At 58.9% G+C, this 13,500-nt stretch overlaps 2 protein-coding genes across 2 annotated transcripts in view; one reads left to right on the forward strand and one right to left on the reverse strand.

Annotated features, from left to right (window-relative positions):
* The first annotated feature begins 3,482 nt into the window (after positions 1-3,482).
* HSD11B2 (hydroxysteroid 11-beta dehydrogenase 2) lies at positions 3,483-9,197 on the forward strand. The gene is made up of 5 exons (XM_023246056.2): positions 3,483-3,879; positions 7,290-7,502; positions 7,626-7,811; positions 7,919-8,056; positions 8,234-9,197. Exons 1-5 carry the CDS (start codon positions 3,615-3,617, stop codon positions 8,647-8,649), a joined length of 1,218 nt encoding a protein of 405 aa, XP_023101824.1. The 5' UTR covers positions 3,483-3,614; the 3' UTR covers positions 8,650-9,197.
* A 436-nt stretch (positions 9,198-9,633) lies between these two features.
* The window catches only part of ATP6V0D1 (ATPase H+ transporting V0 subunit d1), a 39,079-nt gene continuing 35,212 nt past the window's right edge, over positions 9,634-13,500 (reverse strand). The window contains exons 5-8 of the mRNA XM_003998130.6: positions 10,829-10,906; positions 10,526-10,702; positions 10,339-10,416; positions 9,634-10,237 (exon numbers count right to left, since the gene is read on the reverse strand). Of these exons, the coding sequence (XP_003998179.1) occupies positions 10,076-10,237; positions 10,339-10,416; positions 10,526-10,702; positions 10,829-10,906 (495 nt within the window). The 3' untranslated portion in view covers positions 9,634-10,075. The remainder of the gene's footprint in view (positions 10,238-10,338; positions 10,417-10,525; positions 10,703-10,828; positions 10,907-13,500) is intronic.

The raw sequence follows: 13,500 nt of genomic DNA on the forward strand, positions 1-13,500 counted from the left end.
GTGGAGGCAGGGAGTGGAGATGGTGATTGTAGACTATTTTAGAGAAATGTAGCTGAGAAGAGGGCAGCACAAGAACAGTGATGGAGGAAAGTGGTACCAGATTGAGGTGGAAGAAGTTCTCCATTGTGGCGCCCAGTGGGAGAGGCCAGTGGTTGTTATGACACCCAGGGGACACAGCACAGGGCCCAGCACACAGTAGAAACTCAATAAAAGTTTGTTATCTTTGAGGATGGGGAGGGATGGGGCCCGGTGGGGGTACTGGCCACTGGCAGGGAGAGGGGCTCTACCGCCCTTGTGCTGGGGGGATGGCGGGGCAGTGCCAGGAGGGAGCAGTGCACCAGGCAGGGCCTCCTTGGGACTTTGCTGCCTCTGAGCTGCACCACCGAGGGAGGAAGAGGTAACAATGGAGTCTTGGCTCCAGGAGCTCCAGTGTGGTCAGGGGACAGAGGTTGAACTCTTGGTGACTGCTGCTGGGCACCGGGCACCAGCTTCTGTTCCTCCCATCCTCAGATCCAGCAGTCACCTTCACTCTATCACCCTCAGAGCCGCGCCCTCCTGGAAAAGCCAGCAGATGGTGCCAGTGAGCTGCCAGACTCAGCTTGAGCCGACTGGAGCTAGCCTGCCAGCCACCCCCCTCCCCAACCCCTGACCCTCTAGCACCAGGGGCAATCTAAGGGTTTGGCTCACCAGGTTTCTGACCAAGGTGGGGGGAGGGAGGCGTCAGACTCAGGACTAAGAGAGACTATGGGCTAAGGGCTTAGGGGCGGGGTGGCTCAGGGGCTCTGAACTTCTGGTTGCCCTTCATTCCTCTGCCCCTGCCAGGCCCTGCCTTATCTACTGGGGCTCCTGCCCTCTGCCCACCCCCCACCCCCTTCCCTTCTCTTCCCTGGAGGCCCCTACCAGCCCAGACTCCTGGTTCTGGCAGAAGCTGGTTCTCTGCCCCTGGGCAGGCACAAGCTGGCACTAGGCCTCAGACAGGGTTGGGCCAGCCCCTCCCAGTCATGACTGCCTGAACCACCTTCTTTCTACTTCTAGAATGTCTCTGCCTGAGGGTTCACCTAAGGGTTCAGCTGCTGAGGAGGCTGCAGGGGGCTGCACCATAGATCCTAGGAAGGAAGCCTGGCCTTGGAAGTAGGATGAATTGGGGTGGGGTGGATGGGCACATATAAAAGCATGGCAGATCATTCTGTTCCAAAAGACCCAAATCACATAAGACTGATGGGTCTGTCCAAGGTGGCAGAGAATCCCAGAAGATAAACCGGAAACACCTCTCCCCATCCCAGCCATCCTGTACCATGCAGCCAAAGGCAATTCCCTTATACCCTCTCTCAGCAAGTCTTTCTCCTCATCATAGCCTTCCCAGTGAGCCAGAATCCTTCATGTTTCCTTCCTGGGACAGTGTAGGATCCTGCTTTTCAGTCTCTGTTCTCACCTTGCTGTCCCACTTCCACTTCCCCTACTTTCAATTCCTCTTTGGGCAAGTGCTGGTACTACCTGCATGGGCTTAACCTTGAAGACTGCCTGGGACCCCCTGCCCCATCTCCTCCTCTACACCCCCTCCCCAGCTCCAAAGGGAAGCCCTTAATTTGAAAAACCATAACCAGACTTTCAGTAGAGTGCCAGAGTTGTGTGTGTGTGTGTGTGTGTGTGTGTGTGTGTGTGTGTGTGTGGTAGAGGTGGGGGGGAGGGGTTGTCCCACGAATCCACAGTCTACAGATCAGGTCAGGAAGCCAGGCCAAGGATGCTGTGTCTACCTGTGAGCCTGGGCCATAGATTCGGGACAACAGGAGTCAGCACATTTTGGAAAAGGAATGTTTCCCTGACTTTCCAAAGGATGACCCAGACTGAGGGAGAGTCACCAGAAGCATACACAACACACACAAATGTACTCACACGCACATACAGGGTCATGACACGGGACATGGACACAAGTGTACACAAATACAGGCACACAAGGTCATGTACTCAAGGTAGGCACATCCTCTCCAGGTAAGTCCTGCCTCCTAGGGCCAGGGCTAGCCTGCCATCTGTGCTTATAAGAGGGCACAGAAGTGGCTCTGGGCAATTGAGTCCTCCACCCAGAGCCTCTCCTCTTAAGTGGCTCCCAGCCCCCTCCCTAAGACCCCCCTGGCCCACCAGGGAGCCACACCTGGGTGGCAGAGAAGGTTTTGGAGGAGGCATTGCCTCAAAGCCCTGGCACAGAGCCTGAGCACCTAAGATAGAGAATGGGCACAGGGCTGGGGGATCCATGACCTCCCAGGACCTAGTGCAGGCACAGATGAGGCACTGGGCAAAGTCCAAAGGCCCACAGGAAGCAGGGACTCCTTCTGCCATGGGCTGCACCTACTGCCCTCAGAATAGGGCCTGGGAGCCAGGTGCTGGCACCAACTCCTAGTGCCTGGCAGAGCCCTAGCATGGATGCCAAACACAGGGTGCCAGACACGGGGGTGGGCAGGATGGGGGGCCGCTGGGCCACACACAAACACAGATCTTCATACATACAGGTAGGGAAATGCACCCACATTCACAGCACTTATTTTATAACCTGGGGAATCATGGGAGTAGGGCAGGGGATTACCTTGTCCTAGAGGCTGCCCTTACTGACTCCCCAGGTGTCCCCATTGGCCTGGTCCTAGAAGTACCAGTCGGAGGGTGGGCTGGAGGTAATGCAAAGCCTAGACACTTTCTGTGAGCCCCAGCCCCCGCAACACACACACAAACGCACACACACCTGCACTCCCACACAGGTACACTTGTGTGGCAGGAGGAGGTGGGGTTGGTGCATCCCCAGGACTGGGCCCTGAAGGAAAGGGGGAAGGCGGGGCAGAGAGACTCCCTAGAACCCGGGCAGTCATCTTGCTCCCTCCAGCCCCCGCAGCAAGCCGGTTTTGTGGCCGCCGGCAGCTTAGGTGTGAGCGCGCGTCAGGGCGTGTGTGTGCGCGTGGGACCTGCGGCCGCGCATGGCGTGGGAGTGCGGCGCGTGTGCCCGCGGCGGCTGCTGCGGCCGGGTAAGGGCGGTCTGTTTCCCCGCGGGGTTCCGGCAGGCCCGGAGGTCGCGACGGTGCTGTCAGTGTGAGAAGCTGAGGGAAGTTGTGCGTGTCCTCAGGTGTCCTGAGCAAGTGTGAGCTGGGTGTGCTCACCTGGGAGCGGCGGCTCAACTGCTCTCGCAGCGTGGGGGTGGGGGTGGGCGCAGGGGTGAGCAGATGCAAAGCACTAGGGCTACACAGACTGGCCTGGTTCCCGGCACGGTCCGCGGCAAGGCGGCTCCCTCTGTAGCAGCAACTTCGGGACTTTGTTCCGGCTTCTTAGAAAGCAGATCTGGCCGCGGGGGCGGGGCGGAGCGGGGGAGGGGGGGGCACCTGCCCGGAGGAGGGTGCGGGGTGCGAAGTGGAGGGAAGCCCCGCCCCTGCCCCGCCTCCGCCCCGCCCTCTCCCCGCCCCCGGGGCTCTTTATAAGCTCGGCCCGAGGGCGAACAGAGAAAGCGAGTATCCCTTCCGCCCCTGGCTGGTGTCCTCCTGCACCGCGCGCCCCTCGCTCCGGCCTCAAGTCCCTTTCCCTGCTCCCCAGCCCGGCCCCCGCCCCGCCCCGGCCCAGCCCAGCCCGGCCCGGCCGCCATGGAGCGCTGGCCTTGGCCGTCGGGCGGCGCCTGGCTGCTCGTGGCGGCCCGTGCGCTGCTGCAGCTGCTGCGCGCAGACCTGCGTCTGGGCCGCCCGCTGCTGGCGGCGCTGGCGCTGCTGGCTGCGCTCGACTGGCTGTGCCAGCGCCTGCTGCCCCCGCCGGCCGCACTCGCCGTGCTGGCCGCCGCCGGCTGGATCGCGTTGTCCCGCCTGGCGCGCCCTCCGCGCCTGCCGGTGGCCACTCGCGCGGTGCTCATCACCGGTGAGTGCGCGGAGCGCGGGGACTCCAGGCTCGAGGGCGGGACCAGACACCCAGAGGGCTCCCCTCTAGCGCGCCAAGGCAAGGCGGAACCCCCAGCACAGGAATGGGAGTGTCGTTCTCCCCTGGGTGCCGGGAGCGAGCCAAGTAGGAAGCGCAAGGCACCTCCTTAAGTCCGGGTTAACTACCTGCCGCTGTGGAGTGTTGGAGGGAAAATGAGGCCGGGAGTGGGCAGGTGCGCAGGAACAACTGCTGGCTGAGAAAGGTGGAACCTCCTGGAGTCTGAGGTTTATGCTATGCCCCTCCCCAAGAGAGCAGTCTTGGGGCAGGGGGCAGTGCTCTGAGGGACTGAAGAGGATGGTCACCCCTTGGATTCTGCCCAACATGCCCACGTGGGACGCCTCATCTCCTCTTCCTCAGGGCCAGAGGAAGGCGCTTAGATGGGGAGTTGGGGCACCCACTCCCCCTCCCCCGCCCCGTTTGCTGGGGTCCTTGGAATCCATAAAAGCTTGAGGTCACCATAAGAGGCAGCTGGGCATTCAGCTGCCTCTTAGAATGTGCCACCCACCCCCAAACTGCTGAGGTAGCCTTCCATATCTGCAGCCAGCACACACAACACCACATTCCTCCTGGTCTTCAGTGCCCAGGAAGGAGGTCGTGGAGAGCTGTACTCAGGTGCCTCTGGTTGCCTGGCAGAGTTCCCTTTGTCTGGAGCAGGGAATAAATCTGTCACCAGAAGGGAGGCGGGGGGGGGGGGGGGGGCGCACTGAGACCCAGCCGGAAGCGGGGAGGGAGAGAAAGGCCAGGGGGCACTGGCTCCATTGTATGTGTGGGAGGAGGGGCAGCCTGGTCTCTCCCCCCCCAACCCCCCATGGCTTTGGACAGGTTCTCAGAGCCCTGCCCTCACCACCAGAGTGGCTTCCCAGAGGTCTTGGTCCAGTAGGGGGCCCTGCATGATCACAAGGACAGACCTGGGAGAATTTCTCAGAGGAGGCCATCCTTGAGCTGGGCCCGGGATGATGAGTCAAGATAGGTGAAGTGTGGAAGGTGTTTTGGATCAAAGTGTGGATGTGGGACAAAGGCTTGAGGCAACAATGAGAGTGGCCTGGGTAGGGGACAGTCAGTAACCCGCCTGGCTGCTGAGATGTGGTGTGATGTGAGGTTGTTTCCTCAAAAGGGGCCTTGAATGCCAGGCAAGAGGGTTGACTGTTGAGGTGGGGTGGGAACACCGGTGGCACTAGGGCTTTGGGTTTCAGCAAGAGGGTGGAGTTAGAGCAGGGGTCAGGTTTGATGAGTGGAACCTGAATTCAGAGTATAGTGTGAAGTTTTAGGGGATTGAGGAAGGAAAGATACAGTGGCCCTCCTGGTCTGAAGCAGGAACTAGGTTGCAAGCTCTGCTCCCAGGGAATGGGCAGCTCCCCTCCTGCCGTCTAATTTGTGAGTTGCCTCAACAGTATCTGGGCCATCTGCTGGTAGTAGTGACTCAGTGGGCAGTCTTTCCTGAGAACTCCCCTCAGGCCTTCATGCTGCTGCTGTTACTTCTCCTTGCCTTGAGCTGGCGAGTGAGGGAAGAGGAGGGATGCCTTCTGAGGCTTGGGCTCCTCCATATCTGGTTGTAAAGCCCTGCAATGGGGGAGGGGAAGAGTCCTGCCCAACCCACTCCTGCTAAGCATCAGGAGTAGACCAGCAAGCTTCCCGATGTCCAAACACTCTGCGGTTTCCTCTCTCACTACCTGACTGCAAGACAAATAAGTGACTAGGCCCTGCCTCACCTGCTAAGAACAGTGTCTTCAGCCTGCCAGAGCTGCTACCCACCCCTCCTTGAGAATACCCCTGAGAACCACAGCCCAAGGCTACATCCAGAGCTCAACCATGGAGTCAGAGTTTGGGCTGAGTGGCTGGGTGCCATGTGTGCACATCTGCTCATGGATGGTGGCTGGGGGTCTCTTGGGAGTGAATCCCTGTGTGAATATGCAGGCAGTTTGGAAGTGTATGTACAGGTGTCTGTGTGCAGATAAACAAGAGGGTGTGCGAGGCATGGGTGATTGTTGGGACTGTAGAGCTGAGGCTCTGGGAGGCCTCAGTTTCCCAGTGAAGGGCCCTCCAGAGTAGGGAGCTTAGGCAAGTGGACACACATGTGCTCACTGGCCTCCCCCAGCCAGGCTTGCCCTGGAAGGACTTGTCAGCCCAGCCCAGCCCAGCCCAGCCCAGACTGCCTTAGTCTGCAGGCCCCCAGCCACACAAAGCCTAGTTCACAGCCCCTGTCCCAGCTTTGTTCTCTGCCTCAGCAGAGGGGGCGGGGCTGAGGTGGGGAGGGGCTGCAGAGCCTGTCCAGAAGTGAGTGGGACCACCAGGGAGGCAGGCTCCAGAGAGCCTCCTCTCACTGGCCTCCCCCTCCCCTTGCCACCCTCAGAGCCAGGATCTGGATGGGAACAATCAAGGAAGCAGGGTCTTATCAGACCCCCACTCTGGCTCTGCCTGGTGGTTCCACTCTCCACATACCAAACACAGGAAATTAAGTCTCCAAGAGTGGTAACTGACCTCAGGTCACAATTGTTGGGTGTGGGAAGGGATTCAAATGCAGGTCTGTTCTCTTCTGCATCCATCATCTTCCCTGTCCTGGGGGCAAGTGGTCTGGGGCTCAGAGAATGCCCCACTGTTGCCACTGATTGGAATTCCAAGAGTGGGGGTCAGTGGTGAGGTAGGAATGAGCCTCTAGCTTGCCTAGAGCCTGGAACAATAGTAGGGTGCTGGTGGGGAAGGGAGGTGGGGCTCAGGTTGTGATGATGGGAGCAGAGGGTTTGGGGCTTCATCCCAAGGGTTGTGGGGGCCTTGGAAAGGCTTTCAGCCGCAGAGTGATATTGTCAGTTTTGGAAAGATCCCTCTGGCTGCTGAGGTAAGAGAATGGATTCAAGGGGGCAAGATGGGACAGGACCAAAGAGGGGGCTGCTGCCTAGTCCAGGTAAGAGGAAGAAGCCCGGGCAAGGGCAGCGAGGCTGAGCAGTAATACTGCACAGGCAAGCTTAGACCTGATAGCAAAGCAGGCAGGACACCAGGACTGGTACTGGGTCTCGGGCTGACCTCCAGTAGAGTCCTGATCTTACTCTCTGCTGGCTGAATGACTTTGGGAAGCAACTTAGCATTCGTAGGTCTTAGTGTCCTCATCTGTAAAGTGGGCATCATTAAGCCATGTTTGGGGTAGCTCTGGGGAGTCAGGGAGGTGACAGCTGTAAGAGAGCTAGTGCTCAGCCAGAGGGGCAAAGCCTACAGAGATGGACCTGGGATGGGAGGGAAGGCTGCTGAAGACTGGGTATCCAGAGGCTTGGATCCTGTATGGACCCTGATGATCCTAGAGTTGTCTCAGGCTGGACTGGGCCACAGTGGGAGTTCACTGGCTGCCCTGCCCTGGCCAGGCTGTGACTCTGGTTTTGGCAAGGAGACGGCAAAGAAGCTAGACGCTATGGGCTTCACGGTGCTGGCCACCGTGTTGGAGTTGGATGGCCCTGGTGCCCTAGAGCTGCGTGCCTGCTGTTCCCCTCGCCTAAGGCTGCTGCAGCTGGACCTGACCAAGCCAGCAGACATCAGCCGAGCACTGGAGTTCACAAAGGCCCACACCACCAGCACAGGTCAGTGGGCCTAGATCCCCCAGGAGAGGGTGTGCTTGGGTGGGTGTGAATGGGCGGAGGTTTGCTGCTGGGCAGACTCAACTCTGAGCTTCCTTTCTTTGTCCCCCTTCTCCGTGCCCTCAGGCTTGTGGGGCCTGGTCAACAATGCAGGCCACAACAATGTAGTGGCCGATGTGGAGCTGTCTCCAGTGGCCACATTCCGCAGCTGCATGGAGGTGAATTTCTTCGGTGCGCTTGAACTAACCAAGGGCCTGTTGCCACTGCTGCGGCGTTCTAGGGGTCGCATCGTGACTGTGGGCAGCCCAGCAGGTGAGTGCCCTTCCCTACTGGAGTAGAAAAAGTGCTGCTGCAGAGCAGGGAGGGTTGCTGGAGCCCCTGGTCCATGCTGAGCTGCCTCCCTCCCAATCCATCCCCAGGAGACATGCCATACCCATGCTTGGCGGCCTATGGGACCTCCAAAGCGGCCATGGCACTGCTCATGGACACATTCAGCTGTGAACTTCTGCCCTGGGGGGTCAAGGTCAGCATCATCCAGCCTGGCTGCTTCAAGACAGGTGGGCATCGGGTTTGGAATACGGTGTGTGGGTGTGTTCATATCTGGGGTGGAGTCAGGTCTAAGGAATGGGCCTGGCTCTGTCTGGAGGCAAGGATCGGTTTTGAGGTAGACTGACCTGAGTCTGGCTTTGGCTTCCCTAAGTGAACCCACCCTGACCTTGTGGCTCCTTCCTCAGAGTCTGTGCAGAATGTGGGCCAGTGGGAGCAGCGTAAACAGCTGCTGCTGGCCAGCCTGCCCCGAGAGCTGCTCCAGGCCTACGGTGAGGACTACATCGAGCACTTACATGGGCAGTTCCTGCATTCGCTGCGCCTGGCGCTGCCAGACCTCAGCCCAGTTGTAGATGCCATCACCGACGCACTGCTGGCAGCTCAGCCACGCCGCCGCTATTACCCAGGCCGTGGCCTGGGGCTCATGTACTTCATCCACTACTACCTGCCTGAGGGCCTGCGGCGCCGCTTCCTGCAGACCTTCTTCATCAATCACTGTCTGCCAAGAGCACTGCGGCCTGGCCAGCCTGGCTCTACCCCAGCCCAGGATGCAGCCCTGGACCCAGACCCAAACCCAGGCTCTTCCCCCGTGACAGCCCAATGAGCAGTGCACACAGATGGCCTAGCTGCTCTAGCAGACAAGGTCCCATGAGCCCTTGGCCCTCCCCTGGGCCATTGTGACCCCCCCAAGTCTGCCCTAGAGCCTGGCCTAAAGGACCCCAGCCCTACCCACTCAGTCACTGCCCCAGGCCAGGCCTGGTGAAGCTGAGGCTTCCCAGTGAACCTCCAGGCCTTTCTTCTGCTTCATGAGCCCACACAGACCCTCCTGGGCACAAGGCTCCACCCTGTAGCTTGGAGAACCCAACTGGATGGGGAGTTTTGTGCAAGACTTAGCTGTAGCCTTTGACAGGATCCCGCAGACAGTGCCTCTGCAAACTAAGGAGTCACTGGGTGGGGTGGGGACCACCCTCAGGACTTTTTCAAGGCACCAGTGCCTCAGTGCTGCGATTCAAAGGGTAAATCCTGTTTCTTGACTGGCTCAAGAATTAGGGTCCCGACCACTCACCCCAAACCCCCCTAGCCATAGGAGGTTCCATACCCTACTTGCCTGATTGCCACCTTTGAAATAAAGACAAATTTTTATTTCTCCTAGAATGGGGGAGATGCTGTGTTTGGAGGGTGTGACTGTCTGAGTGCCAGTCTGTGACTGTGTGACAGATTGGGAACTGCCTGGGGAACCCCTGGTGGTCAGCATGGGCCAAGGCTCTGGACAAAGATTCTGTGCTTCATACCTTTTCCTGTTCGTTGACTGTGGGCAGGTCATTTATCCACAGGTTTGGGTTTCAGCCTAGTGAAATGGGGGTAATGCCCTTGGACTAGGGTGCAGTGGGCCTCATTGAGGCAAACAGGGAGATCTGTGGCCCGCTAGGGCCAGCACCCAGCTCCACAGCCCTGTGTGAGCCTCCAGTGACTTCCCCCATCCTGCAGAACCTGAAAGCACACAGGGAGGGCCAGCAAAGGAGGTAGAAAGCTTGGAGTGGGGGTGGCTTGACAAGGATGGCACCCAAAGGAGACAGCCAGCCAGGCGTAGAGAGGGCAGTTTATTGTTTCAGAGGGCAGAGCTGAGGGACAGTGTGGCAGAGCTATTTCCCCTATGCCCCAAGGACACACTCTATCCTTCCCCTGGGCCATGGCTCTGCGGGTGACCCACAGAAGGGAGAGGAGGCTCACGCTGCCCCAGGGGTTCTCAGGGAAGCACACAAAGTGACCACATGCTTCTCAGGCGTGTCAGTGGCTGTAAACATAGGGCTGAGGGGACCTCCTTTTTTTTGGGGGGGGGGAGTTGGTCCAACCTTGATAGGGGGAACAGGTGCCCAGCCCCTTTTCAGGCCCAAGAACCATCCCAGGGAGGGTCAGGAATACCAGCAGCCACTAGGACAATGTGCTATCCCCCAGGGCAGGCATGTGAGCTATGGGCTTGGTCACAGCACACGCAGACACACACTTGTGGGGAGCCTTGGGCCAGGGCGCTAGAAGATGGGGATGTAGTTGTCAATCTTGGCGCGGTGGCGCTGGGCAATGCACTCGGCAATCCATACGATGTTGCGACATTCTTGCTCCTTGAGCTTCACAAAGGCGTAGAAAACACCAAAGTGGAACTGGTTCAGGAAGGCCAACTTGTTCAGTTTCACCTATAGACAGAGGCAGGCGTGGTGTGCAGGTGGCCGTGATGGCAGAGTCAGGCCTGGGCCACCAACCCCTCCCTATGACACACAGGTGAGCAACCCCTCACCTCATGCTCGAAGAATCGGTCTTCCAGGGTCTTGTCTCCGGGGTTGCTGCCTGCACCCTCAAAGAGCAGCTTATACTCCTGGCCCAGAAAAGGGATGGGAAGCATGAGCACAAGGGCACTGTTGGGTGTGGGGTGGGGATGCAGATGCCAGTATGCCCGCCCATCATCCTGTGGCCAGGGCACTCACCGGGTAGTAGTCGGCCACGTTCTTGACCTGCTCATAGTCATCAGCCCGAGCCAGCTGGGCCAGACCCTCTGGGTACAGTCTCCCGCAGTGTGGAAAGAGCTTGGCACGGTCCTCCTTGGAGAGCTCTGTGCCGAAGGAGTTGATGGTGATGATGAAGGCTCGTCGGTCGGCTTCAAACTGTGGGGCCAGTACACAGCAAGGCGAGAGGGAGGGGGAAGGAGGCAGCAGCCAGTCAGCTGGCGGGGCTTCCCCCAGGCCCAGGCTACCAGGGACTAGTGGGCAGGAAGGTGGGCAAGCACTCACCTCCAGGATGGGACACATGGCATCGGCTGTGGTCCCGCCCAGTAGGATGCAGAACTTGTAGAAGGACTCCAGGTAGGCCTGCGCAGAGCATGGGGCTCGCTCAACTCAGGCAGGGAGCTGGGGGACTTGCCAAGCCTTCTCCTCACAGTTGCCTCTTTCCCTCCCCAGTCCCTTGCATGGTGAGTCCATACATCACACCCATCACTTGGCCAGGGCAGCCCCCCATGTCAGAACCTCGGAAACATCTGCAAATTCCAACTATTAATCAGTTGGCCGGCTGCCTCACTGCACCCAGGAGCAATAGAGCAATTTCTGACCTACTGACGGCTTCATGGTGCAGTGCCCCCTACGTGCCCTTATGTCCTCATCCCGCAGAGGACCAGGCTCAGAGAGGGGGTCTGTCTGCCCCCAGCTGCTCTGCCTGCCTTTCCCCCAAACCTCCCCTCCTCAGCCTCAGAAAACTACATGTTGATGGGCTAGTGAAGGAAGGTTACTCCTGAGAGTTCATGGAAGTGGCCTGGACTGGGTGCCCTGGCCCCTCTTGGCACCCCACCTCACGGAACTCCTTCCATCCCCCAAGCAGCTCCCAGGCATCATGAAGCAGGAAGCAAATGTCAGCTCAGTTCCTGCTGAGGAATGGTTATTGCCTGCACAGACGTCAGCCCTGCAGTGCAATGGCTGGACACATGGGCTGTGGTGGGAACGAGCACTTCCTGCCCAGGCAAACTGGATCTTCTGGGCATGAGGAAAAGACAGGTCAGCCCAGTCCCTCGTTTCCTCCCAGCACTCACTCATAAAAGTGGCTAGGCACAGGCTTCCTTCCCCAAACCTCTCTGTGTCAAGAGAGGGGGGGATGGTCTTGTGGCCCCTCTGGGGAACTCCCTTCACTCAGATCCTCCTGAGTCCCTTCTGGTGGCATGGTCACAGGGACTCTGGCTCCACAGGCTAGAGATTATTCTTCAGAGTTGAGGCTGAGGGCCAGGAGGCCTGGAAAGCTTTCAGCACCAAGGTCTGATCTCCAAGGTTCAGAGACCTTTCTACCCACCACAAGCTGACTTGGGCCACAGGCTTTGCTCCCCCAAGGGAGGAGGTGAGATGAAACCCAGGAGTCCATGAGCACAGGCATAGCCTGGCCAGCAGCACTGGGCAAGCTGTGCTCAGAAGGCCTGTGGTGACCACTGAGGTCACAGGAAACAAAAGTCTAGAACAGGTCAGAGAGGAAGAAGCCTGGAAGGGGAGAGTGGACCCCAGCATAATACATCCCCAGGAATCAGAGGGCTTGGGTGGTAGAAACAGCTGCCAATCCTACCATGGCTCACTGGTAATTCAGTCCCTCTAGGACTGTCCCCAGCCACTTTCTTCCCCATGGCCAGGCCAAGTTCCCCATGGCCTGCCCAAATCTCAAGGCCAGCCCCAGTGGGGCCTGCAGTTCCAATCTGTGGGGAAGCCACCAGCCTTCACTGAGCTATACCAATCCCTGGAAAGGCTGACCCTAGGCTCAGAGGAGATGATGGGACGGGCTCAGACTCTTCTGGAAGTTAGGGCAGTTGAAGAAACTGGCAAGACCTCAAAGGCTCAGGTACCAAGGTTGCCTCCCCATCCCCACCCTGTCCCCTGGAGCCTGCTAGTCCATGGCTGCTGTACCAGCTGCCTACAGTTCCTGCCTGCCAGGCGGCTGAGGGTCCATCTAATCTCCCATCTGTGGCCACTGGGCTGGGAAACTGCCTGTCGAGCGGGCAGTCTTGGCATGGCGCCCTCAGCCTCGGATCAGTGTTTACGGAGCTGGTGTCCGGGCAGCCCTCACCAGTGACTCCAGCTAGAACCAGTCAGGCCCGGTGAGGGTGTGGGTGAGGCTAGGGGGACAGCCGCACCCCTCACCCTGTCTCAGGGGAGGGAACCGGCAGCAGGCCAGTTGGGCGGGCAGGAGCACTCAGATCATGTGCGCATGCACATTCTCGGCTGATTGCCTGGCCTGCCTCCTTGTTAGCGGGGCAGATGAGAGCACGTGCTTTGCAAACAGGCTGAGCCAGGTGTGATCCCGGTGCTGCCAGAGTATAGCAAGTGGTTTCAGGCAACCCACCCTGCTTCTTTGAGCCCTTAGTTTTCTCATCTTACCAATTCAGATATTCATGCCTACCTAGCTCCTAGGGTGATCCTGACGATTAAAGAAGTTGACGATCTTCCTACCTCTAGTCTCTCCCCTCTACTCCATGCTCCACACCGTAGCCAGAGGGGGCTTTCTGATGATACTCTGCCCTGTTGCAAACCTTTATTGGCTGACCCTGCCCACAGGATACAGTTCAAACTCTGGCCTGGCACTCCAGGCCCTCGGTGACTTCATCCTGTGTCTGCCTCTTTTTCCAGACCTGTCTCCGGCTGTCTATCTGGAACCTGCACTTCCATGGCAAACTGCCTGTCACTTGGCCCATGCTCCATGCTTGCTTCTGCATGGGCTGTTCCCCTGCCCACACCACTGCACCATATGCAGGCTCCTCACCTATTACCAGACCTCCCCTTGCACTCTGGCCCAGATTCCTGGAGGGAGACTGGAGGCCTAGCCTCTCAGGCTGCAGCTGAGTGTCAGCCACCTAGCTCCAACTCAGGCAGGAGAAGACACTCAGTGTAAAGATCTGATTGCCAGATGTTCTCAGGGTTAGGTCAGCAGGGCCCGT

Source organism: Felis catus, chromosome E2 (genome assembly GCF_018350175.1).
Source record: "Felis catus isolate Fca126 chromosome E2, F.catus_Fca126_mat1.0, whole genome shotgun sequence".
Classification (NCBI taxonomy): domain Eukaryota; kingdom Metazoa; phylum Chordata; class Mammalia; order Carnivora; family Felidae; genus Felis; species Felis catus.